Here is a 27,170-nt window from a genome sequence, read left to right as displayed (position 1 = left end):
GTTACCCTCACCCTCATTCAGCTTAGCTCCATGGAGCCCCAGGTGCTGTGCTAGGCCCAAAGAATACCATGGGGAATTGTACAGACATGCTCTCTGTCCTCATGGCATCTACATTCTGGAAGGAGAATACCCAAATACCTAAATACCCAACAAAAAATAGAGCCTGAGATATGCGCAGTGGAGGAAACCAACAAGATGCAGAGAGAGAAGGGCAACAGGGTCCTGGTTTAGACAGGGTGGGGGAAAGGTGATGTTTGAGCTGAATCTTGGAGGACTCTGTCTGGGAAGTGCCATGAGTGTTCTAGGTAGGGGAATAAAAGTGGAAAAAACCCTGAAGTGGGACGAGCTTGATGTGTTTGAGAAACTGAAAGGCCAGTGTGGCTGGAGCCTGGAGAGCCAGGGTGCAGGGTGGTGGAGGAAGGGGTGGGATGGGGGGACAGTGGTGTGAGATAGGATTGCAGAGGTCCACAGGGGCCAGGCTGTGGTTGGGAGCTGGATTTGGTTCTTGCTGCAATGGGAAGACAATTGGAGAGTTTTTAGCAGAGTGCTCCCTGGTGGGTTTACTTTGGGAAAGGCCTCCTCTGGCTGTGGTGGGGAAAGGACTGATGCGGCTGCCCTCTGTCATCCAGAGACACCCGAGGCCCCTCTGTCTCTTCCCCAGAGTTCTTTGATATTAGTAACCACAAATGTGACCGGGCCTTCACCTTCATCGAGCTGGATAGCTGTGTTCTGGTCATGGACTACTGGTGAGTCTCCTGGAAGATTGGTGCAGGGTCTTGGCCTCGGCCCCATCACGTGGTGGGGTTGGGCCCCCCAGAAGGCCTCTCTTCAAATGGCCCTGGAAACATCCCTAGCCCGTGGATCTGAGGCCCCCTTGGAGTGCTGGTGAGTGCTGGTGTACTCTTTCATTGCAAGCCTGCTGCTCTTGCGGGCCATCTTTCGTGGTCACTCAGACCATGGAGTCATTGCCATTGAGCCCTCTTCCTCTTCCTTCCCCACCAAATCAGCCAGGAAACCCTGGGAGAGGCTGGTTCTGCTGTGGCTGAGGACTCTGGGGACCCTAGAAGTCGTGGTCCATTGATGGCAGGGGTGGGGGAAGCTTGACAAAGCACAGCTGGAAGACTGGGCACTCATTTATTTTAGTTTAAGAAAGTGCTGATTTCTTTTGGACCCAGTCCAATGATAGTCTGGATCTGGGCCCCTGAGCCCGTGTTTGTCAGCTCAGCAGATGCTGAGGGCAAGGCTGGAAAGTCTTGTCAGAACTGCCTTTGCTCCAAGGTGGAGGAAGGTTGCAGAGGGGTAGAGAACAGCAGGTGGGTACCCCCAGCTGGTACCTAGCCTCTCTGTCTCCATCTTTCCCCAGGTCTGACTATCACAGAGGTGTGTTCTGCTATGGAGATACCAAGGGCAACATCTTCATTTTCATCTCCGACAACATGGCGAATGGGCTGTTCAACCCCCGCATCCTCCCCAGGACATCCAAATGGGGTGGCTAAGAGGCTTGGGAGTTGGGCAGAGGCCTGGGCAGTGGGCTGGAAGAGGGTGTGGAGATCCTGTGGTCCTGAAGGCTGTCTCCTCACTCCAGGCCTCCTTGCTCTCCAGCCTCTGGGAAGGCAGGCTCCTTGAGAAGCTGGCATGTGGAAGGGTGTAGGAGGTGGGGTGACAGCAGAAGGTGGTAGGTTGTGAAGTAAGGGTGGGGGCTTCAGGACCCTCCTCATCCCGGGGAGAATGGGCCCTGGGAAGTCACTCACCCGCTGAGGCTCAGGACAGTGCTGATTTCTTAGATGGCTTCTGCCCTCCTTGGCTCTTGGGCTGCCTTGAAAGGGGCGGGGGAGGGGGGCGGTGGTGAGGTGGAGGCTGCACTGAAGGTGGCTTGATGGGGCTTGGAGGAAAATCTGGCTTGACAAGAACAGGAATAAACACCAAGTGCTGTGTGCTGAGTACTTTGGACACCTCATCTCCTGGGAACCTCCACCCACTGCCAGGGGCTGGTACTGTTATCACAGCCAGTTAGAGGAGGAATGGAGGTTTGGAGGGGAAGTCACTTGCCCAGTCCCCACAGCTGCTAAAATCTCAAGTTAGGCAGTCTGCCCCTGAGGCGTCCTTTTTTAACTACTTGCTGGGCTGCATCCCAAGTTGATTAAATGTTGAAGGAGTATTCTTAGAACTGCTCTGCCAAGGGACACCTATATCCCAGGGCTGTCTGGGTGACTCATCTGAGCTGGCCCCTGCCCTGACCGAACCCTAGGTGTGCGTACACTGTGTTGGAAGTCCAGGCCCCTCCACATCCAACTAGAGGGGACCCAGGCCAGTAGAGTACCTGTAGGGACACGGAACTTCCCTCCATCCAGGATACTAGGGCTGCCCCTTGGACTTCCAGCCAGGGTTTCAGAGCAGGACACCCTCCAGAGGTTCCCAGGTGGTGGTGACACTCTTCTGCCAACTTGTTTGGGGCAGCAACCCCCACTGGCAGGGCAGAAGACAGATCCTACCCTGGACAAAGCAGTGGCTGGCACCCTCGTCTGGCCTTCCTCATCATCCTCTGCCCCTAGTGGCTGCCTTGCCCTGGCCCAACCCACTGAGCTGCCTGGCCCTGGGCACTCACTCCATGTCACCCTGGGAATTAGGATGGGAGGTTGTGGTGGTCTTTGAGCTGAGTGGGGGATGGGACACGAAGGGGGGCAGATGAAGCTGGAGTGTTGGGCAGGGTCCTTCTATACCACCTGCTGATCGAGGGCTGTGCTGAGGGGAACAGACTGAGGACAAGGTGGTTCCAGCATGTTGAATTGGGAGGAGATGGACAAACCCAGATATGCATCTCAGCCCTGTGTGACCTGGAGCCATTTTCTTAACCTCTCTGTACCTCAGCTTGCATATCAGTCAAATAGTTCAGGGGCTTTGCTGTAAGCATGGAATAAGAAAGCATGCTGTTAGGTACCTAGTATGTGCCCAATGACTCTGCTTTCCCTACCTGCCCTGGGAGCTCAGCCCCAGAGGAGAGACAGGCAGGTAAACAGCTTGTAATAAAGCTTTCTCCTGTGCCCATGCTCTGCCTGCCCTGCTTTCGCAACCTTGAGCAACATCCCACTCCCTTGACACTTCCTTTTCAAGTTTCTTCCTGCCCTTGGAAGATGGAGCTGGTAACTTTGTAGCAGTAAAATGCTTGTCATGAGCCCCCAGATTCCCTCTCTCCTCTTTGCTGCATGTTCCCCTGTCAGACTGTTTTGGCACTTCTGACCTACCTCAAACTCTGCTCTGAGAGTGGACCAACCTATGCTTGCCCCCTGGCACTGTTGGCTCCACCCCTCTGTGTCCAAGCATTTAGCTCACATCAGGTGGCATAGTGGTTAAGAGCTATGGCTGCTAACCAAAAGGTCGGCAGTTCGAATCCACCAGGCGCTCCTTGAAAACCATATGGGGCAGTTCAACTCCGTCCAATAGGGTTGCTATGAGTTGAAATCGACTCGAAGGCAACGGGTTTGGTTTGGTTTGGTTAGGGACCATATAGTGCTTTCCCTGGAGATTCATCAACTGTCTGTCTTGGGTAGTTTCAGTGGCCAGGAGAGTCTAAGCCCCATGAGGGCAGGGCTGTGCTCAGTGCTGTGCCTGGCACATAGCAGTTCCTTCAAGCATACTTGTGTTATGATAAGTGCGTGCAATTTCTTCTTGGAACTTGTGTTTTCTGGACAAGGAGCCCTTGTAGTTGGGGGCATGATGGCAAACTCCCAAATGATAACTCTTCAGAATGAAGAGAGCCTAGGATCTCCATTCCTTTACTTCAGCAAAGGTGGCGCCTCAGAATGGATAATCAATTTAAGGTTTCAGTAGTTAGGGAGAGTGAGGAACCCTGAATTCTGGTTCCGGCTCTTCCATTAGCTGGCGCAGGGGACTCTGGGCAGAGAGTTAGTCTGCCTGTGTCTGTTACCAGGGGGAGGGAGGCACCCACTGAACTCACCAGGGTGCAGTGAGGCTCAAACGAGAGTTTGGATGGGAAAGCCTTCTGAGTAACAGAGGAGTTGCAAACCATCTCAAGGTGTCTTCTGAGGGTTTGCTTGTCTGGCAGAGGGGAAGAGCTTCTGAGCAGGACCTCGGTTTCCCCCCAACAGATCATTGGATCGCAGTTTCTATGCAGAAGCTCTTAAATGAGAAGTCCACTTCACATAAAAGTTACCGACTAAAGGTAGGTGTTACCTTTCTTTGGCCTGTCATCATGGTAATTATCCGTGCACAAGCCCCACCCAAAAATAAATGCAAACAGTGGATGTCCCCCCGCATTCAATCGTAGGCCTTGGTGCTTGGTCTTTGGGAAGAGGGCCGAGGCAGCCGTTGGACCTGCCAGCTCTATCTGCATAATACGTACACATCCCAGGCGTGGCCCCTTCTCTCACTCCCTTCCTTGCTAAGCCCTAGTCCTGGCAGCATCACCTCTCTCCTAGACTGCTGCAGTGCCTTCTAGTGGATTCCCAGTTCCTTTCTCCACCCAGTGCTTTTTCTACTCAGCAGCCAGAGGAATCCTGAAATAGAAAGACAGCCATGTCACTCCCTCGCACAAAATCCCGCTGTACCTTCTTACCTTGTTTGGAACAAAACCTCAAGCCCTTGCCATGACTGTCAGGACACCAGGGAACCCGGCCCCTGGCTCGCTCTTGGTCTTGTTTTCTACCTTTCTTCTCCTATTCGCTTTGCTCCAGATACGCAACTCCCTTGCTATTCCCTGAACATACTAAGCCTTTTCCCACCTCAGGGCATTGGCACATGCTGTGTGTCCCACTCTTCTTCCTCAGGTCCCTGCTGCCTGAGTTGGGTGGCCCAAGCCTTCTAAATGTTTCTTTCTGAGCAGGCCAGGTAATTCAGACCCTGAATTACACTCTTAATAAATCATGCAGTAGCACACCTCTTTTCCATCTTCTGTGTGAATCTCACCTTGGGCTTGGTTTTCCCTCCAAGGTGTTGTGTCCCCATTTTAGTTCAGTACCTTCATTAACAGACTATGCCAGGTACTTGGTGAGGTAATGCGTGTGAAGCCTAGCTCAGGGCCTTGCATATAGCAGGGGGTGAAAAATATTTGGTGACCCCTCCAACTTACCCTCTCACCCTCTCTCCTCCATTCTTCTCCCAGAGAGGAAGATCTCCTATTTGGGAGGCCAGGCACTGGCTTGGATCACCGAGCTGGTGCTAGTGAATCAGAGCCTGTCAGGCCAGGCCAGCCCCTTGACTCATGTGTCTCATCCTTTTGGTGCCCAGGTTGCAGGAGATAATATCCTCATGCACTGCACGCTCCCTGGAGCCAACCGTGCTCTGACCAACGTGGAGGGTAGCACTAGGGCCAGGAAGCACAGGGTTATCTGTGGCGGGAGCTCCCTGTGGACTATGCAGACTCAAATCCATCCTTTCTCCCTCCTTGGAATACAGGTGACAGAGAATGATATTAGTATTGTCCTGATCTTGCCTATCTTCTAACTTATAAAATAGGAAATCAACAGTAGACTTAGTGCTTTTAAGTTTTTTTGTTGACAAGTGGTAGTCACACACCCCTGGTCACAGGACCTGGACTAGAACTGTAGGGCGATAGCAGTTTGTCAGAGCTATGATTACTAAGAGAAGAGCACTAGACTTGATGATCTCTGGGCTCCTCCAGTCCCTAACACCTGGCCATGTTCTGGGTTCTGGGCCTAGAATGCTGTCCCTGGGTTGAGTCTCCCATCATTATCCCTCTCTTTTGCAGGCTGTCCATCCCAACTGGTGCCAACAGATCAAGTTCATTCCTCAGCTGAATCTGGTGGCCTCCTGTTCAGCCACTGAGAAGTCCTCCCTGGTGCTGTCAGTATTGCCATCCAAAACCCCTGACAACCTCAAGTAAGAACTATCTGAAGCAGTGGGGTTGGGAAGGAGGTGGGTAGTGAGCATACCTTGGGTGGTTCTGGCTTCATATGGGCCACGTGTGGATGTCCTTCCCAAGAGTGGGCCCACTTCTTAGTCAGTAGCGTCTCCGATGGACAGTGTCGTGCCCTGTGGATCATGTCAGGTCCAAGGAAGCACTCCCTGTCCTATCCAGAGATAGTGGAATCTGGTCCTTACAGCATGGCTTCAAAAGTTGGATTTAATCATCTTTCTGGTCTTGCCACTAGTGGTGACACTTATCTACCAACTTATACCCAAAACTCAGCATAGAAGCTGGCACATAGTAAGCAGTCAAAAAAATTTTTTGAATGAGGGAGTGGAAGTGAATTACTTTGCCTCTCTGAGTCTTAGTTTCTTTGTGTGTAGAAGGGGGATGATAGTAGCACCTACCTCACAGGATTGTTCTGAGGACCACTTGAAAGAATGCTTTACTACGTGGTTTGCGTTCAGTAATTGGTAGCATTTATTATTATAAATGTATCTTCTTTGGAGGTGGTTCTTACCTATTTCCTTCTGAATTCCTCTACCCCAGAGTAAGCTTTCTTTTTTTTTCCTTTCCTTTTCTTTAAAAAAAAAAAAAAAAAATCAGTTGTTAGTCACACATGCACACACACATAAAAATCAAACCCATTGAGGTCAAGTCAATTCTGACTCACAGCCACCCTACTGGACAGAGTAGAACTGCCCCATAGGATTTCCAAGGAGCAGCTGGTGGATTCGAACTGCCAACCTTTAGGTTAGCAGCCTGAACTCATAACCACTGTGCCACCACAAGTACTAGGTAAATGAATTGCCCCGTGAATAATTAAAACATTGTAAATAAGGCTGGCCCCCACGTGTCTGTCAGTTTGCCCTACTGTGGGGGCTTGCGTGTTGCTGTGATGCTAGAAGCTTTGCCACCGGTATTCAGATACCAGCAGGGTCACCCATGGAGGACAGGTTTCAGCTGAGCTTCCAGACTAAGACAGACTAGGAAGAAGGACGCGACAGTCTACTTTTGAAAAGCATTAGCCAGTGAAAACCTTATGAATAGCAGCGGAACATTATCTGATATAGTGCTGGAAGATGAGACCCCCCAGGTTGGAAGGCACTCAAAAGATGACTGGGGAAGAGCTGCCTCCTCAAAGTAGAGTTGACCTTAATGACGTGGGTGGAGTAAAGCTTTCGGGACCTTCATTTGCTGATGTGGCATGACTCAAAATGAGAAGAAACAGCTGAAAACATCCATTAATAATCGGAACCTGGAATGTACAAAGTATGAATCTAGGAAAATTAGAAATTGCCAAAAATGAAATGGAATGCATAAACATCGATATCTTAGGCATTAGTGAGCTGAAATGGACTGGTACTGGCTGTTTTGAATCGGAAAATCATATAGTCTGCTATGCTGGGAATGACAGCTTGAAGAGAAATGGTGTTGCATTCATCGTCAAAAAGAACATTTCAAGATCTATCCTGAAGTACAGTGCTGTCTGTGATAGGATAATATCCGTACGCCTACAAGGAAGACCAGTTAATACAACTATTATTCAAATATATGCACCAACCACTAGGGCCAAAGATGAAGAAACAGAAGATTTTTATCAGCTGCTGCAGTCTGAAATTGATCGAACATGCAATCAAGATGCATTGATAATTACTGGTGATTTTAATGCAAAAGTTGGAAACAAAGAAGAAGGGTCAGTAGCTGGAAAATATGGCCTTGGTGATAGAAACAATGCTGGAGATCGAATGATAGAATTTTGCAAGACCAACGCCTTCTTCGTTGCAAATACCTTCTTTCATCAACATAAACGGTGACTATACACATGGACCTCGCCAGATGGAGCACACAGAAATCAAATTGGCTACATCTGTGGAAAGAGACGATGGAAAAGCTCAATATCATCAGTCAGAACAAGGCCAGGGGCTGACTGTGGAACAGACCATCAATTGCTCCTATGCAAGTTCAAGGTAATACTGAAGAAAATCAGAGCTAGTCCACGAGAGCCAAAATATGTCCTTCAGTATATCCCACCTGAATTTAGAAACCATCTCAAGAATAGATTTGATGCATTGAACACTGGTGACCAAAGACCGGACAAGTTGTGGAATGACATCAAGGACATCATACATGAAGAAAGCAAGAGGTCATTGAAAAGACAAGAAAGAAAGAAAAGACCAAGATGGATGTGGGAGGAGACTCTGAAACTTGCTTTTGATCGTCGAGCAGCTAAAGCAAAAGGAAGAATTGATGAACTAAAAGAACTGAACAGAAGATTTCAAAGGGGGGCTCGAGAAGATAAAGTATTATAATGACAGGTGCAAAGACCTGGAAATGGAAAACCAAAAGGGAAGGACACGCTCTGTGTTTCTCAAGCTGAAAGAACTGAAGAAAATATTCAAGCCTCGAGTTGCAATAGTGAAGGATTCTATGGGGAAAATATTAAATGACGCAGGAAGCATCAAAAGAAGATGGAAGGAAAACACAGTCATTATACCAAAAAGAATTAGTCGATGTTCAACCATTTCAAGAGGTAGCATATGATCAGGAACCGATGGTACTGAAGGAAGAAGTCCCAGCCTCTCTGAAAGCATTGGCAAAAAACAAGGTTCCAGGAATTGATGGAATATCAACTGAGATGTTTCAACAGACGGATGCAGCACTGGAGGTGCTCACTCATCTATGCCAAGAAATATGAAAGACAGCTTCCAGGCAAACTGACTGGAAGAGATCCATATTTATGCCTATTCCCAGGAAAGGTGATCCGACCGAATGTGGAAATTATAGAATATTATTAATATCACACACAAGCAAAATTTTGCTGAAGGTCATTCGAAAACGGCTGCAGCAGTATATCGACAGGAAACTGCCAGACATTCAGGCCGGTTTCAGAAGCGGATGTGGAACCAGGGATATCGTTGCTGATGTCAGATGGATCCTGGCTGAAAGCAGAGATTACCAGAAGGATGTTTACCTGTGTTTTATTGACTATGCAAAGGCATTCGACTGTGTGGATCCTAACAAATTATGCATAACATTGCAAAGAATGGGAATTCCAGAACACTTAATTGTGCTCATGAGGAACCTTTACATAGATCAAGAGGCAGTTGTTTGGACAGATCAAGGGGATACTGATAAAGTCAGGAAAGGTGTGCGTCAGGGTTGTGTTTTTTCAGCATACCTACTCAATCTGTATGCTGAGCAAATAATCCAAGAAGCTGGACTATATGAAGAAGAGCAGAGCATCAGGATTGGTGGAAGACTCGTTAACAACCTGCATTATGCAGATGACACAACCTTGCTTGCTGAAAGTGAAGAGGACTTGAAGCACTTACTAATGGAGATCAAAGACCAGAGCCTTCAGTATGGATGCACCTCAACATAAAGAAAACAAAAATCCTCACAACTGGACCAATAAGCAACATCATGATAAACGGAGAAAAGATTGAAGTTGTCAAGGATTTCCTTTTACTTGGATCCACAATCAACAGCCATGGAAGCAGCAGTCAAGAAATTAAAAGACGCGTTGCATTGGGTAAATCTGCTGCAAAGGACCTCTTTAAAGTGTTGAAGAGCAAAGCTGTCACCTGGAAGACTAAGGTGCGCCTGACCCAAACCATGGTATTTTCAATCGCATCATATGCGTGTGAAAGCTGGACAATGAATAAGGAAGATCGAAGAAGAATTGATGCATTTGAATTGTGCTGGCGAAGAATATTGACTATTCCATGTACTGCCAGAAGAGCGAATAAATCTGTTTTAGAAGTACAACCAGAATTCTCCTTAGAAGCAAGGATGGCGAGACTGCATCTTACATACTTTGGACAGGTTGTCAGGAGGGATCAGTCCTTAGAGAAGGACATCATGCTTGGCAGAGTACAGGGTCAGCGGAAAAGAGGAAGACCCTCAGTGAGGTGGATTGACACAGTGGCTGCAACAATGAGCTCAAGCATGACAAGGACTGTAAGGATAGCGCAGGACGGGGGAGTGTTTCGTCCTGTTGTGCACAGGGTGGCTATGAGTTGGAGCCGACTCGATGGCACCTAACAACAACAAATAAGGCTGGAGTTCGATGTGATGTTCTTAGCCAGTCCCCATTGTCCCACTCCCTTACGGAAGTCCCCACTTTGGTCATTTTAGTGCATTCCTTTCACTATCCATTTTACTGTTGATACGTTCTACCTGTAGGGTCGCTGTGAGCCGGAATTGACTCAACAGCACAAAACAACAGCAGCATCTTCTACCGAGGATTCTTTTAGCCGTTTCCTTGAGCATTGCGTTCCTTTGGCTGCCTCCTAGATGTCCTCTTTACTTTTGTTTTTTAGCAGTTTGAATCTAGGGATTATTTTTCTGTTTATCCTATTTGTGGTTCTCTGAGCTCCTTGGACCTGTTTTTGATTTCTTTCATTCTTTTCAGAAAATTCTAGCTATTATCACTTCAAATATTTTTTCTTTCCCATTCTCTCTTTCTCTCTCCCCTCTCCTCGTTCTGAGATTCCAGTCACATTCTCAACCAGTCTTTGAGATTGTCCCACAGCTCTTGGATGCTTTTTTGTTTTGTTTTGTTTTTCGGTCTTCTTTCTTTTTTTGCTTCAGTTTGGGTAATTTTTATTTACCTATCATCAAGTTCATTGATTCTTTCTATGACCTGTCAAAGATGTTCTTCATCCCCGTTACTGTGTTACTTATTCGTAGCATTTCCATTTGACTCTTACAGTTTCCATCCTTCTGATGAAGTTCCTCACTTGTTCATGCATGTTGTCCATCTTTTTCACTAAGGTCTTTAGCATGTTAATCGTAGTTCTTTTAAATTCTCTGATAGATCTAACATCTGAGTCATCTGAATTTGGTTCTACTGATTGCTTTGTATTTTGACAGTGGACTGTTTTTCTTTGCTTACTTTTGATGTCTCATCATTCTTGATTGAATATTGGACATTGTAAATAGACTATTAAAGAACCAAAAAACCCCAAACCTGTTGCCGTTGAGTCAACTTGGATTCATAGCGACCGTATAAGACAGAGTAGAGTTGCCCCACAGAGTTTCCAAGGAGTGGCTGGTGAATTCGAACTGCTGACCTTTTGGTTAGCACCCGAGCTCTTAACCGCTGTGCCACCAGGGCTCCAGTAAAGATAGGTAAATAGTAATTATGCCTGGAAATGGCATGCCTCTTCTTTTGCTAGGCTGTCAGTATGAGAGGTAAAGTCGATTTAGTCAGGAGCTGACCTGGGTTTGGATTTTGTAATTGCTCTGGTTACCCTCACTGTGCCACCAGTTCCAAATTCCTTTAGCTGTTTCTAGAGCTTAGAGTGGAGGTTGGGGCTCTGTAAGTTTTTTCTCAATGTCCTTATTCCCTTGTATGTCTGCACCACATAGAGGATCTCTCTCTGTGATCTTCCTCCTCCCCCAGCAGTAGATTGCTGATGTGTGTTACTCAGCGCTTGCTAGCCTGGTAGTGGGAGACAAGAGAAGGGGATTATGACCCTGGTCCAGCCTCAATCTTAGGCAGGGTCTCTGGGTGGGGTCTTCTCAGTGAGCCAGTCCCTCCTCCCCATGGCACTCAGATCCTGCCCTGTACCTTTGGCAGATCTTGTGAAGGAGAGTGTTTCTTGTCCTTTCTTCAGAGGTAGTGGACCTCAAATTGTCAGAGTCCAGGGCTGTTTCCTGCCTCTTTCCCATTTCACATTCCTAACAGTAGTGTTTGAGGGTTTCCATTTCTCCACATCCTTGTCAACACTTGTCATTATCTGCTTCCTTCGAATTCAGATTCAAGACCAGACCACAGGGCAGCCAGGAGGCTTAGCTGAGAGTCCCAAAGCTTCCCTGGCTCCTCCCAGCTGGCTGGTGGTTGGTGGGATCTCCTGCCTTTGTGAAAGTCCTTTCTGGGGCTAGATTTCTCTTGCCTCTGCAGTCTTCCCCCTGCCCTTGGTCTTTACCCGCTAGAGACTTTGGGTCTGTGATATTTTGGTCCTGAAAAAGCAGAATAATGAGCCTCAGGTGAACGTTCTTGGTTGGGGGCACAGCAGGAGATCTGAGGACTGTATTTCATTCTGTTGTGCATAGGGTTGCTATGGGTCGGAACCGATTTGATGGCACCTAACAACAACAACAACAAATTGAGAGAACAGCTGGGTGAGGCAAAGGGGGAATACTGAGGGCCATTCTGTCAATCCCTTTCTGTCCTAATTGTTTTCAGAGGGAAATTCAATCCTGGGTGTTAGGGCTAATTTAACTCAACTGCTCATTTTACAGATGGGAAACTGGAGTCTTAGGGAGGGGAAGTGCCTGTCCTAGAGCAGACGTCTGAGCTGGGGTTTGATCCCAGACTTCATTATCAGTTCGGTGCCTTTTTAACCAAAAAGTACTCTCTGCACATTCCTACCCAGGCCGTGGAACTAACTGCAGGTTGCAGGAGGGGGCCTCCGAGAATGTCTGGTACGATAGGGAGTTTTTGTCTTGGAATCAGTGCTTTGAATTGGGGCAGTGTGGCAGGATTTTGCTTGGAGCTGGTTTGCTGAGGTTCATCTCTCTGCTTTGATGGTGGTATTACCTCACGTCTAGTATGTGTTTCATTCGGCTTCTTGTTTTATCAGATCCTGACAGGAGGATGTCAGGGAGATCCCCTCACTATGGTCATGAGGACCTCTGTGGTCTGGCCCTCCTGCCTTCCTCATCTCCCCTCTTCCACCTTCCCACTTGAAGCACGCCCTGCCTCAGGGCCTTTGCATTGTCTTCTCTCTGCCTTGTATGTTCTTTTTATTGTTGTTTCTAACATTTTTATTAAGGAAAACTTAAGACATATCCAAAAGTATAGGAAATAGTATAATTCCTTAAACACCCAGCCCCAGTTTATATTTCCTCATATCTCAAAAAGTGTCTCTTTACAGACCAGACTTAATGGGCTGACTGATACTAGAAGGACCCCGGAGGTTATGTTCCCCAGACCTTCTGTTAGCCCAAGACAGGAACCATTCCCAAAGCCAGCCCTTCAGAGAGGGATTGGACTGGACTATGGGATAGAAAATGATACTGGTGAAGAGTGATCTTCTTGGATCAAGTAGACACGTGAGACTATGTGGGCAGCTCCTGTCTGGAGGGGAGATGAGAGGGCAGAGGGGGTCAGAAGCTGGCCAAATGGACGCGAAAAAAGAGAGTGGAAGGAAAGAGTATGCTGTTTCACTTGGGGGGAGGGCAACTAGGAGTATATAGCAAGGTGTGTGTCTGTAAGGTTTTGTATGAGAGACTGACTTGATTTGTAAACCTTCACTTAAAGCACAATTAAAAAAAAAAAAAGTGTCTCTTTACAGAGTTTTGAGTCAGTTCTAATCAAGGTTCCAGGATGGTTTTGAGCAGAGGAATGGCGATCTGACTTACACGTAAGAGCATGTCTCTGGCTGCTGTGTTGGAAGTAGAATGTACATGGGAGGCAGTGGGAACGTGATGAGGAGGCCACATATGATGGCGGCCTGGAGTGGAGTGGAGGAGATGGAGGTATTTGAGATTTGGGCGGGGGGTAGGCTGGACCCCCCTACACACATCCTTTTTGTCCAAATGCAATACAACACACTGGCCGGCAGGTGGCACCATTGACCACCTGCTGGTGTCCAGTTCTGGGAGATGACTTTAGGGTGTGGCTTCTGCCTCGGGCTTGGCAATACCAAAGACAACTCTGCTGCTGGAGTCAGCCTAAGCCTTCATGGCAATTTGGGATCTGAAGGCCTGGCTTTCCAGCAGCTGGCGTGATCTGAGTGCTTCAGACATTTGGAGCCTGGCAGTGAACCTATGGGATGGGAGTGGAGGCGTGGTGGGGGCGGGTTTGGGGGGGTTCTGTGTGGAGTGGATGCTGACAGGGAGTGTCTCCCACTTCCTCTCCCACTTCTGTCACTTCTGCCGCCACCTAGTGGAAGCCTCCGTCATCTCCCACCTTAACCCTCTCCGTGGTCTTCTTACCCGTCTGGCTATGTCCCTTTGGCTGCCTTCCATTCCTTTATCTGCGTAGCGGCCATCAGCCAGTGTGATCCAGTCAGGATCCTGCGTGACAGTCCTTTGGCTCCTCGTTGCCCTCAGTTCTGCCAGGGCTATGTGGTCTGGCCCCTGCCCACCTTTCCCACCCCTTCTCATGCCACTCCCTCCTTGCCCACCCTGCTCCAGCCACATGCTGCCCCCTCAGTCTGAAACCCCACCTCCTGCCCCAAGCTCTTCCCATTGCTGGTTCCTTTTCACCTTCAGCTTTAATGTTCCCTCCTCAGAGAGGCTGTTGAAAGTGCGCCTCCTTCATTTATCCTGTCAAGCCACCTGTTTGTTTCCCTCACAGGACACCGTAATTTGTAAATATGCATCTCTCTGTCTCTCTGTTTATGTACTTGCTTATGCTGTTTCCCTCCAGAATGAAAAGTCCATGAAGGCAGGGCCATTGTATCTACCCCTCTGGTCATCCTGGCACGTAGCAGGAGCCCGCAGATATGTATGGAATGAACAAGTGAATCAACCTGAAATAATCTCTGTGGACCTCTTTGTGATCATTCTCCCAGAATATTTCTCCCCACATATACACGTGGAGGGGGATGTATCTGGTTTTACCATAAATGAACTACATGCATTGGAAATGTTCTTGAAGTTTTGCTTTTTAGAGAAATCCTTCTGGCTCTAGAGTGGAGAACAGATTCAAGGGGAGGAAGACAGGAGGTTGAGAGACCAGTGGGGTGGCTGTTACGGAAATGACGGGGCCTGGACGAAGCAGAAGGAGCCCTGGTGGCACTGTGGTTGAAGTGCTCGGCTGCTAACTGAAAGGTTAGCAGTTCAAACCCACCAGCTGCTCCACAGGAGAAAGGTGTGGCAGTCTGCTTCTGTAAAGATTAACAGCCTTGGAAACCCTATGGGGCTGTTCTGCCCTATCCTCTAGGGTCACTGTGAGTCGGAATCGACTTGACAACAACGGGTTTGGTTTTTGGTTGAGGCCAGGGTGGGATGGGAAGTGGGCAAAGAGTACCTGGGGCCCAGCTGAGTGATAGTAATGCAGGAGAGGGAGCCATCCAGACGGTACCCGGGTGTCTGGCCCAGGCCCCTGGGGAATGGCAGTACCATTGGCTAAGAGGGCGGGACAGCAATTCGGGATCAGGGAGAAGTTCAGCGTAGGGCATGCTACCTTACAGGGCTGGGACTCCCTCTAATGGGGGGCGGGGGTGGGTGGAATTAAGTTTTGGTTTTTTTTATTGTGGTAAAATATATATAGCATCAAATTTGCCATTTTAAGCATTTTTAATTATATAATTCAGTGACATTAATTACATTTACAATGTTTTACAACCATTACCACTATCTTTTTTTTTTTAAACTTTTCCATCTCCCCCAGAGACTTTGTACTCACTGAACAGTAACTCCTCATTCCTCCCTCCCTCTGGCTCCTGGTAACCTCTGATCTACTTCCCATCTCTGTGCATTTGGCTCTTCTAGATATTTCATATATGTGGACTCATAATAATATTTGTCCTTTTGTGTCTGGCTTCTTTTCATTTAGCCTAAGGTTCATCCACGTCATAGCATGTATCAGGACTTCATTCCTTTTTATGGCTGAGTAATATTCCCGAGTTGAGTTTTGAAGGGAGAGGTTAAGTAGAAGTTGCTGGTGGGCAGGATGTGTGGAGAGGAGGAGGTGGCATGCGCAAAGGCGCAGAGCTTCCGGGGCTCTCGGGCCTGTGAGGGGCACTGGGCCCTGATCTTCCTGGAGCTCCTGCCAGTCATCGCAGCCCCTCTGCCGCTTTCTTTCTTTCCTGGATCTGCGCAGCTGAGCCTCCTTTCACTTCTGGCCACATCCACCCTGGGTCTGAATTCTCACCCCCATTTTTGCTAGCTGTGTGACCTCGGGCAAGCTCCTTAACTTCTTTCAGTGTCTGAGAACACTCTTCAGAGTGTGAGGGGCAAACCAGGGACCCCCAAGTCAGCGGCCAGTACAGGGACTGTCACATAGTGGGAGCTTCTTCCCTTCCCCTGGCTTTTGGAGTCTGTTTTTCTTCATTTGTGTTGCTACAGTTAAACAACTCCCCAGAAGCCTGGACAATGGTGCAAGACTTTTGGGTCTTATCATTAAATATATCCCTGCAAACCAACCTCATGAATCCCTCAAGAATCTCCCTTCTTTTTTCCCAAGGACTTTACTCACTTTGAAGTATCAGATGGTACATGTTTAGCCTAAACGTTTCTTTTTCCCAAGACCTGTATCTGTGAAATTTTGTATTTTCCATGTGACCTGTTCTTCTGTATTACTGTATAACCTTCAAAAAACTACGTGTACATTCTTTTATCCAAAAACAAACAAAAAGAAACAAACCAAACCTACTGCTGTTGACTCAATTCTGACTCATAGCGACCACAGGACAGAGTAGAACTGTCCCTTAGGGTTTCCAAGGAGCAGCTGGTGGGTTTGAACTGCCGACCTTTTGGTTAGCAGCCTCACTCCATTCTTTCATTCTGAGATTGTAAATGACATATAAGCAAATATCCACTTTGTGGCAGTCACAGCCGTTTCTCTAGAACTGACTGCCTGTTTGCAAACGTCTTTCTCACTCTTAATAGTTGATCTCTTTTATTGTCAGTCTTAATTAATGTTTTTTTAATTTTTATTTTGTTTTTGAGAATATACACAGCAAAGCTTACACCAGTATAGCTGTTTCCACCTGTACAATTCAGTAACACTGATTATGTTCTTTGTGTTCTGCAACCACTCTTGCCTTCCTGTTCTGAGTTGTTCCCCCCGTTACCATAAACTCACTGTCACCTAAGGTTCCTGTCTAATCTTTCGAGTTGCTATGGTCACTTTGATCGATATAGATAGTTCTTAAAAGAACATAATGCTCAAGGCAGATATTTATTACTAGTTAAGTTTTTTTTTTTTAAGCTAAACTATTGTTTGGTGTTTAGAAGACTTCAGGGTTTTTTTTTTTTTTTTGGTTTAAGTTTTAAAATTATCTCGGATCAGTAGCTCCAGGGGCTCATACAGCCACCATGGCTCCAGAAAGTCTGAAGTCCATGAGAGTTGGAAATTTTGTTCTGCATTTTCCCCTTTTTGATCAGGATCCTTCTATAAAATCTTTGATCAGTATATTCAGTAGTGTAGCCAGGCACCATCCAGTTCTTCTACTCTCATGGCAAAGGAGGCAGTTGTTGATGGTGGCAGTTACCCACGCATTTCATATCCCCCTTTTATTCCTGACTCTCCTCCTTCCTCTGTTGCTCTAGGTGAATAGAGACCAATTGTAGTGCTTTGGATGGCCACTTGTAAGCTTTTAAGACTCCAGGCACTATGCAGCGAACCAGGAGGTAGAACAGAAGCACTAAACACGTTATTAGGTCAATTAACTGGGATGTGCCATGAGACCAGGACCCTAAACCTCCAAACCAAGGAACCAAATCCCATGAGGTTTTTGATTGACTTAAGCAGTCTCGGCAACTACTCTTTTTTGTTTTTGCTGGTGTACATATATCTATCGCTCAACTTTTGCCAGTTCAACTTTTTACAGGTGCACAACTTATTGACAGCAATTACAATAATCGGCTGTTAATCACTGTTAACTCCCCCCTTTCCCCCTCCATTCTACCCCTGGTAACCACTCATAAACTTTGGTCTCTATAATAGCCTTTTTTTGTCTATTTATATAAGTGAGGTCATACAATATTTGTCTTTTTGTGATTGACTTATTTCACTCAGTATAATGTGTTCAAGCTTCATCCATGTTGTAGCGTGTGTTGGTTTCTTCTCCTGGTTGAGTAGCATTCCCTTGTATGTATGTACCACATTTTGTTGATCCATTCATCCGTTGATGGGCATTTAGGTTGTTTCCACCTCCTGGCTATTGTGAATAGTACTGCAGTGAACAGTGATATACTCTGTTTGAGTCTCTGCTTTTAAGTCTTTTGGTTATATACCTAGGAGTGGACTTATTAAGTCACAAGGTAGTTCTAGTTTTAGTTTTTTGAGTAACCGCCACACTCTTTTACACAATGGCTGTACCATTTTATGTTGCCACCAGCAATTGATAAGGGTTCCAATTTTGCCACTTTTGTTATTTTCTGTTTTTTTTATTTTTTATTTTTTAAATTGTACTTTAGGTGAAAGTTTACAGAGCAGATTAGTTTCTCATTCGATAGTTTGTACATAAAGTGTTTCATGCCATTGGTTTCGTTCCCCACAGTATATCAGCACTCTCCCCATTCCTGCCCTGGTTTCCCTGTTTCTCTTCATCTAGATTTTCTACCCCTTTCCACCTTCTCATCTTTGATTTTGGGCAAATGTTGCCCTTTTGATCTCATATAATTGATTGTTCTGAGCACATTCCTCTTGGGTGTTATTATTTGTATTGTGGAACTGTCTATTGTTTGAATAAAAGGTGGCTTCTGGGAATGGCTTCAATTCCAGGTCAGAAGGGTGTGTTAGGGCTGTAGTCTTGGGGTTTCCTCCAGTCTGTGTCACACAGGTAAGTCTGGTCTTCTTTGTGAATTTGATTTTTTGTTCTACATTTTCTCCTCCTCTGTCCAGGACCCTCTATTGTGATCCCAGTCAGAGTGGTTGGTGGTGGTAACCGGGCACCATCTAGTTGATCTGGTCTCAGGGTTGTGTGGGCTATGGTTCATGTGGTTCACTAGTCTTTTGGACTATTGCTTCCTTGAGTTTTTTTTTTTTATCTTAGCCATCCTAAAATTCGTTGCCACTGAATGAATTGCAACTCATAGCAACCCCATAGGGCAGAGTAGAACTGCCTCATGGGGTTTCCCAGGAGTGGCTGGTGGATTCGAACTGCCGACCTTTTGGTTAGCAGCTGAGCTCTTAACCGCTTCATCACCAGGACTTCTTAGCCATCCTAATGGGAGTGAAATAGTATCTCGTTGTGGTTTTGATTTGCATCTCTCTGATGGCTAATGACATTGAGCATCTTTTCATATGTTTGGTGGTCATTCGAATGTCCTCTTTGGTGAAATGTCTATTCAAGTCCTTTGCCTATTTTATGATTGGGTTATTTGTCTTTTTGTTAAGGTGTTGAAGTTTTAGATATATTTTGGTTATCAGATTCTTATTGGGCAAAATCTTGTTGTTTTTTATTTTAATTTATTTTATTGTGCCTTAGGTGAAAGTTTACAGCTCAAGTTAGTTTCTCATACAAAAATTTATACACATATTATTATGTGACCCTAGTTTCAATCCCTGTAATGTGATAGCATACTCCGCCTTTCCACCCTGGATTTCCTATGCCCGTTCAACTAGCTCCTGTCCCTTTCTATCTTCTCATGCTGCCTCTGTGACAGGAGCTACCCACTTAGTCTCGTATATCTACTTGAACTAAGAAGCATACTCTTCACGAGTATTATTTTATGTTTTATGGTACAGTCTAATCTTTGTCTGAAGAGTTGGCTTTGGGAATGGTTTTAGTTCTGGGTTAACAGAGAGTCCCAGGGCCATGTCTTCAAGGGTTCCTCTAGTCTCAGTCAGACCATTAAGTCTGGTCTTTTTATGTTAATTTGAGTTCTGCACTCTACTTTTCTCCTGCTCTGTCAGGGACTCTCTATTGTGTTCCCTGTCAGGGCAGTCATTGGTAGTAGCCGGGCACGATCTAGTTCTTCTGCTCTCAGGCTGATGGAGTCTCTGGTTTATGTGGCCCATTTGTCTCTTGGGCTAATATTTTCCTTGTGTCTTTGGTGTTCTTCATTCTCCTTTGCTCCAGGTGAGTTAGGACCAATTGATTTATCTTAGATGGCTGCTTGCTAGCTCTTAAGACTCCAGTTGCCACTCACCACAGTGGGATGCAGAATATTTTCTTAACAAACTTTATAATGCCAGTTGACATAGATGTCCCCCAAAACCATGGTCCCTAGACCCCTGCTCCTGCTACTCTGTCCCTTTGAGTGTTTGGTTGTGTTCAGGAAACTTCTTAGCTTTTGATTTAGTCCAGTTGTGCTGACTTCCCTGTATTATGTTATGTGTCCTTCCCTTCACCTAAGGTAATTGTCTACTATCTAGTGATGTCATGAGTGGGAGGACACCTGTCCCAGTAGAGTGGATACAAAGATTAAGTTAAGTTTGTCCTTCGAATGATGCAAAATGTTTTACAAATATAAACAGTTGCTCCTGCGTTGGGGCTGCTGTCACCTCCAGGCCAGAGGTGTGTGCGTCCTCCATGAGCTGTGGCTTTGGGGCTGAGACCCACAGTGGCGGCATTGCCTGGAACGCTTGGCCCTGACTTGGCCCAGGGTGAGCCCTGCAGCGTTTCTGGGTCCCTCCTTTCCTTGCATGGAGGGGTAGTGTGGTGACTTCTCCCCGGGCCTCTGGCGGCCGTGCCTCTAGCTCTTGCCTACCCAAGAATCCATCTCTGAGGCTCCCCTAAGGCTGCCGCATCTAGCCCTTTTCCTTTGATGCTGTAGGTCACCTGTGCTGAATTTAAGGAGAGGGATTCTTTGCTTCGATTACTTCCCAGACAAAAACTTCCTGGGTAAGTAATCTTCCCCTCAGCCAGAAGCTGCTGGTCCTGTGGAGCTGGAGTGAGGGCTGCAAGGGACATGGGGTCATCAGAGCCAAGAGAAGGCTCTGTAGAACCCAGCCTTTGTCTGACCTCCCCTCCTGCCTCACTTGTCCCAGGGTTGATGTGATGAAAAGGCTGTGTTTGGGGTGGCAATGGAGGGGATGGGGGTGGGAAGGGCAGAGTGATTGAGCAGAGTGACGCCTCCCATCAGCAAAGCCTGGTTGGGGTCCCAGATCTGGCCCCAGGAGAAGGTCCTCAGTGTAGGCTGCTGGTGACCGATATCCATTTCTTGGCCATAGTGACTGGTGGCTATGACCCCCTCATCCGCCTGTGGAACCCCTTGTTCTCGACAAAGCCTGTGTGGCTGATGAAGGGTCATCAGACCTCAGTGACGCACATCCTTGTGAGCAACACGAACTACAGCATCCTCATCAGCATCTCCAAGGACAAGGTGCAGCCCTCATGGACTGTGTCCCTCAGGGCTCCCCTCACCCAATTCCTGTTTCTCAGGAAAAACGCTGGCTCCAAGGGTGATAATCTAGCTCAGCCAGCCTCATGGTCAGGCAGCTGACCATGAGAGGAGCCAAGGCCCAGAGGAACAGTGTGAGCTCCCTGCCCATGGTCCCTCACCTGGCTAAGGGGCTAGAGGGGGTGCCTCAGGTGAGATCACTGGGAGGGAGACTGTGGGTGTCTGAGCCCAGGCTGAGCTGCCAGCCAGAGCTGGGTGCCTGTCGAGCTCAGCCTGGCTTCTTACTCTGTGGCCCTGGGCAAGACCCTCCCTTTTCCTGAGCCTCAGTCTTCTTTTCCATAGAATGGGTTGTTGAGTGGTTTAAGGGAGACTTGGCAGGTAAGAGAGCCGTGCAGGGTTGGGAACGTTGTAGGTGTGTAATGCATGCGAACTGCTCCCTGCACGCCCCGTTTCCCAGACCCAGACTTGCACCTCTCAGCTCTGCTTCTAGCGACCCCTCATGGGCTGCCTGCCCATCACGTTTCTCCAGCCCCCCTCAACTCCCCTGCTTAGGGCCTCTGTCACTTTGCTCCTCTGTGGCTACTGGTTCAGGGTAGTGCCCCACCTGCCAGACTGCTGAGGGTATCCCAGCCAGAGTGGGGATACGGGCCAGGGGTTCCAGGTGGGCAGGCTTTTGTTTTCAGGGACTCAGTAGGTTGAGAATTACGAGGGGCCTTGGGGCCACCTCTTCACTTGTGCTCTTCTATGGAGTTCTCACTGCAGCCCTGCGAGCTGGGCGTCACCACCTGTGGTGAAGGAGCGGAGGCTGGAGGGGTGGGAGACAGGAAGGATTTGCTGAAATCCTCATGGTCAGCGAGGAATTGGCAGAGCTAGGATGTGGGCCAGAGTCTGGTCAATCCAAAGTCCATGTTCTTTCCAGCACACTGTGATGCCTCTGAGCAATGAAGGTCCTGGAACAGACTTCCACTGGGTCTCTAGGGAGTTTCTGAACCCAGAGTGAGTGTGAGGGGCTACTCTTGGTACAAGCAGGCCTTTATGGCTACTATGTTGGTTGCCACTGTCTTTGTGTCTCAGGCTGGCTTTGCCTCACTGAGGCTGGGCTGAGGTGTGGCTGCCGCAAGTGAGGACCTGGTGGGGGAGGGGGGAGATGCTGCCTCCGGGCCTCAATGGTCAGCTGCTCGTGCAGGGTAGGGGCCATGAGTGAAGGCTCTGCAGGGGACGCTGTGCTCTGCCACCCACTCACTGTGTGCCTGGGTTTCCTCGTCTGAGCAGTAAGAATGGCATCTCTGTTGCTGGGAGACACTGAGCACAGAGGATGTGCCTTAGGAGAGGCTTGGACTGTGTGCACCTGGCCCTGCTTGCAGGGAGTGTTCACAAGGGCTCAAGTGCCAGCTGCATCCCCCAGGTCCACCCTCGGCCTCTTTGCCTGTTTTGCACCCCTAGAATATCCGTGTGTGGGACATGCAGGACTACGTGTGCCTCCAGTCCTTCTGCGGGAAGCTCTTTGCCCTGGGGAACTGCCCCATCACCAGTGCCTACTTCCACAAGGACGACACGCTCGTCTGCAGCACCTATTCAGTGAGTGTTGCCCCTGGAGGGTGGTGGGTCATGGCCGCAGAGTATAGAGGTGGCTGCAGTGGCTGGGTTCTGATGTCTCATAGGGCCCCCAAGGGAGGGTGACATCTGCCTGTCCTAAGAATACTCTTCACCGCCATTGGGATGAAGCTGCTGGACTCCATTACCTGGCCCCTGACGCTCTCATCTCTTGTGATTTCCTGAAAGACTATGTGTAGGCCCCTTTCCTGTCACCCCTGTGCTGTGGCTGCTGCTCTCTGCCCATTTTCCTGCCTACATATGCTTCAGGCTGTCCTCCCAGAAGCCCACACGGGCCCCCAGGCTGAGTTAGGAGCCCCTCCTCCGTGCTTCCTTGGTCCTGTGACTTCCCTGGGTCACCGCCCTTATTACTCTGTATTATCACCATTACATGACTGTCTTTCCTGCTAAATCGTGAACTCCAGGAGGCAGAGGCCACACCTGAGCAGCCTCTTCTAAAGAGAGAGCCTGGAGAAAAATGACATGATGACCCTCTGTGAGCTATGACTTAGCTGGTGTCCACGTGAAGACCACCCTGACCCTCATACGGTCTGCTGGCAGGCCGTCCTGGCAGCAGCACAGACACAGTCCTCGTGCACTTGGCTGGCTCTCCTGCAGATGACAGTTGTTGAGAAGTGGGGCTGGGGGTGGACTTCATCTCTTTACTGAGTGCCAGGCTGATGGCCAGCATTGCTTGAATTAAATCGGCCTTTGAAGTTTATTTTAGGTCATTAAACTTTATCAACCCCCTGCTCTTTGACAGAAGCTGAGAATATATTAGACACTGTCCCATCTCTCAAGGAATTTACAGGGTAGAAAAAGAACAGATAATTTTAGTAGAAAGTGCTAAATGTTTTGATAGAGTTGTATGCTTTAGGGAACACAGACAAAGAATCGTCAGCCTAGCCTGGGGCGGGGTGGTCAGGGAAGGCTTCCTGGAGGAGGAGAACACTTCACTGAGGCATTAAGCTTCTAAGAAGTCATAAAGTGAGAGGGACCTTGGGCTAGACTTGGACTTGGGGTTCTAGGAACACTATGGTTTGGGAGGCTCAACCCCAGGGAGTACAGTTAGGGAGTAGGGGTGAGGGGTGTCAGCAGGTCTATGTGCAGTCAGGACATCTTGATGTCTTGAGGTATTAGAAGTTCCTCTCTGGAGCTGGCCACTGAGGCAGAGACCTTCTCTGCCCAGCTGTCTGCCTTCCTTACCTGCAGATTGGAATCTTAAATGGGTACTTGGAGTCCCAGGGGCCTGAGAAAACAGGGGAGAAGACCACAACTCACAGATCCCCGCTGTGTGCTGTCCTCTACAGCAAGACCTTTAAACAGGTGAGTGGGCCAGGGCTCACCTCTGAGGCTGGCGGGAGTGCCGGGTGACACTGGGCACAAGTGCCCTCAGCTGACTGCCGTAGGTTAATTCTAAACAGGCAGCCATCTTCAGAAGCCCTGTGAGATTGAACACTGGTAATGTGAGGTGCCCTGCGAGGTCCCAGTGTGGGTGCTGCTCCTAAGCACCGTCTTCCAGAGAAGCCATAGTTCGGCTTAGTCCATTGTGGGAAAGGAGGAGGGAGGCCGGGCAGCACCCTGGTCCTGAGTACAGATCTCTGAGTTGCGCAGGACAGCCAGGTACACAGAATTGTTCCCCAGGTGTGGGAACAGAAAGGGACTGCTAGGGCCTTGGCCTACTCCCATCAGGACCCTTTTTGTGGCCTGGGCTCTGGGCAGGGCAGCCTTTGGCCCCATGAGGCCGGAGTTACTTCTCTGGGCTTATCTCCCATTCTGGCTCCTGGCACCACCATCCCTCACTGCCTTGGAGCTCTTCAATGCTGTCAACAAGTTTTAAAAAAAATATTTTCCATAGCCTTTCTAGATGTTCTCAGCAGGAAGGCTGGCCTGGAATAGCAACAACAGCAGCAAAATGGGTCATTGGGTGGAGGGGCCATCTCAACATTCCCCTGCAAAGCTCTGCCTTGGGGGTAGCTCATTTCTTTTTTTGGCCACAATGAATGACGCTGTAGTAAGCGTCTTTGCCAAATCAGGGATTACATTCTCTGGAGAGATTCTGATAAGTGCCATTTCGCAGTGAAAGGGGACTTTCACCAAATGGTTCCTTCTAAAAGAGCAGCGCAAGTTTGCACTGCCCATGATGCAGAGAAAGGTTTGTTTTCAAGAGTGACCTTATCCTGCAGCAGGAGGGGAGGGGAGGGAGGGGAGACGCTGGAGGCCACCCTTGGAGAGGGGCTGCTATCCTCTCTGGGAGCCCCCAGTCGTGTGTGCTCCCCCACAGGTGGTGAGTGGCAGCCTGAAGGGCATGGTGAGTGTGTGGGAGGTCATGACAGGCAGGAATATGATGGAGTTCTCTGTGGTGAATGCCCGTCACGTGGAGCTGACCGCCATGGCCCTGGACGAGTCCGAGCGGTGCCTGCTCACGGGGTTGCGTGATGGCACAATTAAGATGTGGAACTACAACAATGGCGAGTGCCTGCGGACCTTCCCCAAAACGGACCAGCTGGAGGTCAGTCTGATACATCAGCAGGAGCCAGGGAGGGCCTCTTGAGCAGCAAAGCACAACTCCCATGGCCCTGGGATGCACTATCTTGTACCTTCCTGAAGGCCATGCAAGCATAGTTCTCAAAGAGTGCAGGCTCTGGAGTCAGACTGCCTGGCTGCAAACCTCCCTGAGCCTGTGTCCTCATGCATAGAATGAAGGTAGTGAGTAACGGTGCCTATACTAAGTAAACTTTCCACAAAGCTTAGTTACTCTTACTCTTTAATTATATAACACTTCTTAACCCACGAGATTGGAATTTTGGATTGCCTGTCTACCCATATTCATCCCTATTTGGGAAATGCCTGACAGGGTTATGGGTGTGGCCTAGAGCAAAGCCAACCACCCCACTTTGGGACTTGACCTATTACCTTGACCTCTATGACACAGTTCTTTACTCAACTCACAAGGAGAACTTGACCAAGAAGCCAGGGATTGAGTAGTGGTCTGGATTCCTACCACTGAGTAGCCATTTGACTTTAGCCAGATCTGTTCCCCAGTTTTATCCTCTATAAAATGGACTTGGATACTTAGTCTAGCTGCCTCGTCTAAGTACATCAGTGTCCATGAGATAATGGGATGGAAGAACCCTCTGAAAAATATACGATGGTATCAATTAGAGGAATTCTTATCATCATTGAGTATTCTGACTGCTTTCTTTCATCTTCAACAGATTAGTGGGATTATCCATATGAGCCAAGTGTTCTACGTGACAGGATGGAGTAGGAGAATCACTTTTATGAGGTAAGTAGGGTGTATGTTCTCTCTTTATTCCAGAGGGGTTCCTCTATCCCTAGCTTTCCTGGTGGCTGGAACTCCAAGCAGGGAATTAGTAGTGGGTAATGTCCATTGTTATACTGTAATGTCCATTGTTCCATCTGCTCATCCATTCATCATTCATTGAGGATAATAAGTTCAAGCTTTGTGCTAGATGCTGGGCATGGATATAAACAACAATTACGGAGTCTCTGTCCTTCTGGATCTTAATAGTTCAGTGGGGAAGGCAGACACTAGTCAAATAAATTTCATTTATAATTACGAAGTATGTTGAGTGCTCTGGAAAAAAAAGTATAGGTTTCTATTGAGAAGGGAGGGGAACCTTGTTTTGTCTTGCGGGGGTGGTCAGAAAAGTGAAGGGTCTGCAGGGGGAGATCTTGGTGGAGCAGTGAAGGGATGTGACCAGCATTTCCAGGCAGAGGAGACAACATGTGCAAGGGCCCGTCCCCTTTAGGCCGTGGTTTCCCTTTCTTTAGACCTTAATCCTTACTCAGGCATCTCGGGTAGATTAAGGTTCATTACCTATAAGATTAGGTTATATAAAGGTCTTCAGACAGGGCCTTTATAGTAGGCATCTCGCAGGTGCTTAGTGAGGTCAGCAAGGCAGGGCTTCACCCCTGCTCTGACACCTAAGGGTATCCTCATCTGAGTCCAATCCCAGAATCCTGATGGCCTTGGTGATCCCCCCAGCAGACCATTAAAGGCTGAGCTCTCAGCCCTCCTGCCTCTGACCATGTGCACAGGTTCCATAAGACCAGGCCGGTGCTTGTGTGCCACCATTGGCAGACCTTCCACACGGAGGACGTCCTGAGCATGGCCAGGTACCAGAACCAGTTCCTCGGGACCTCCTCCTACAATGGGGACATCCTCTTCTGGAACGTCAACTGGTTCAAGCCCATCTTGAAGTTCAATGCCGCTGAGAGCCCTTTGCCTTTGCCACCCAAGAAGGTATGGTCAACAGGAGCATATTCTCCTCTTACCTTTTTCTCAGCTGTGGGCCAGAATCACATAGAGCAGGGGGTAGAAAGAACCCCAGGAAATAGAAGAGATGGTGAGGGCTTTTTCTGGAGGGAGCTGGGGGTTCTATTCTATCTGAAGTTGGGAGGTGGGCACCAGCCCGAACTCTGTCCATGCGCAAAGTTTCCTCCTCCCTTTAAAAGAACACAGACTATTCCTTGTCCCTCATCAAGGCCTTTGACCACTGTGTTCCTGCTGAGCCCCTAGTGTTACAGGGAGACAGAATCTGGGCTAGCGTTAGAGGGATATAGAGGACCCTGATATTTGCGAACCCTACCCTCATATATACCTGCTCTTCACTTATCGACTGTCTTGTTATCCAGCATTTACTACAATAGTAAAAAAAAATCTGCTATCTGACTATTTTGTGCATTAATG

The 27,170-nt window shown here is 48.2% G+C and overlaps 1 protein-coding gene across 1 annotated transcript in view; it reads left to right on the top strand.

The window, feature by feature from the left end:
* EFCAB8 (EF-hand calcium binding domain 8) overlaps window positions 1-27,170 on the top strand; it is an 85,195-nt gene that overhangs the window by 14,751 nt on the left and 43,274 nt on the right. Inside the window, exons 7-17 of the mRNA XM_049869548.1 lie at window positions 662-746; window positions 1,364-1,488; window positions 4,107-4,180; window positions 5,726-5,856; window positions 20,294-20,361; window positions 20,691-20,842; window positions 22,304-22,438; window positions 23,666-23,779; window positions 24,738-24,965; window positions 25,672-25,742; window positions 26,519-26,723. Of these exons, the coding sequence (XP_049725505.1) occupies window positions 662-746; window positions 1,364-1,488; window positions 4,107-4,180; window positions 5,726-5,856; window positions 20,294-20,361; window positions 20,691-20,842; window positions 22,304-22,438; window positions 23,666-23,779; window positions 24,738-24,965; window positions 25,672-25,742; window positions 26,519-26,723 (1,388 nt within the window). The remainder of the gene's footprint in view (window positions 1-661; window positions 747-1,363; window positions 1,489-4,106; window positions 4,181-5,725; window positions 5,857-20,293; window positions 20,362-20,690; window positions 20,843-22,303; window positions 22,439-23,665; window positions 23,780-24,737; window positions 24,966-25,671; window positions 25,743-26,518; window positions 26,724-27,170) is intronic.

This window comes from Elephas maximus, chromosome 25 (genome assembly GCF_024166365.1).
Source record: "Elephas maximus indicus isolate mEleMax1 chromosome 25, mEleMax1 primary haplotype, whole genome shotgun sequence".
Classification (NCBI taxonomy): Eukaryota; Metazoa; Chordata; class Mammalia; order Proboscidea; family Elephantidae; genus Elephas; species Elephas maximus.
The sequence above is the reverse complement of the archived record's forward strand: the minus strand, read 5'-3'. Positions and strand labels throughout refer to the sequence as shown.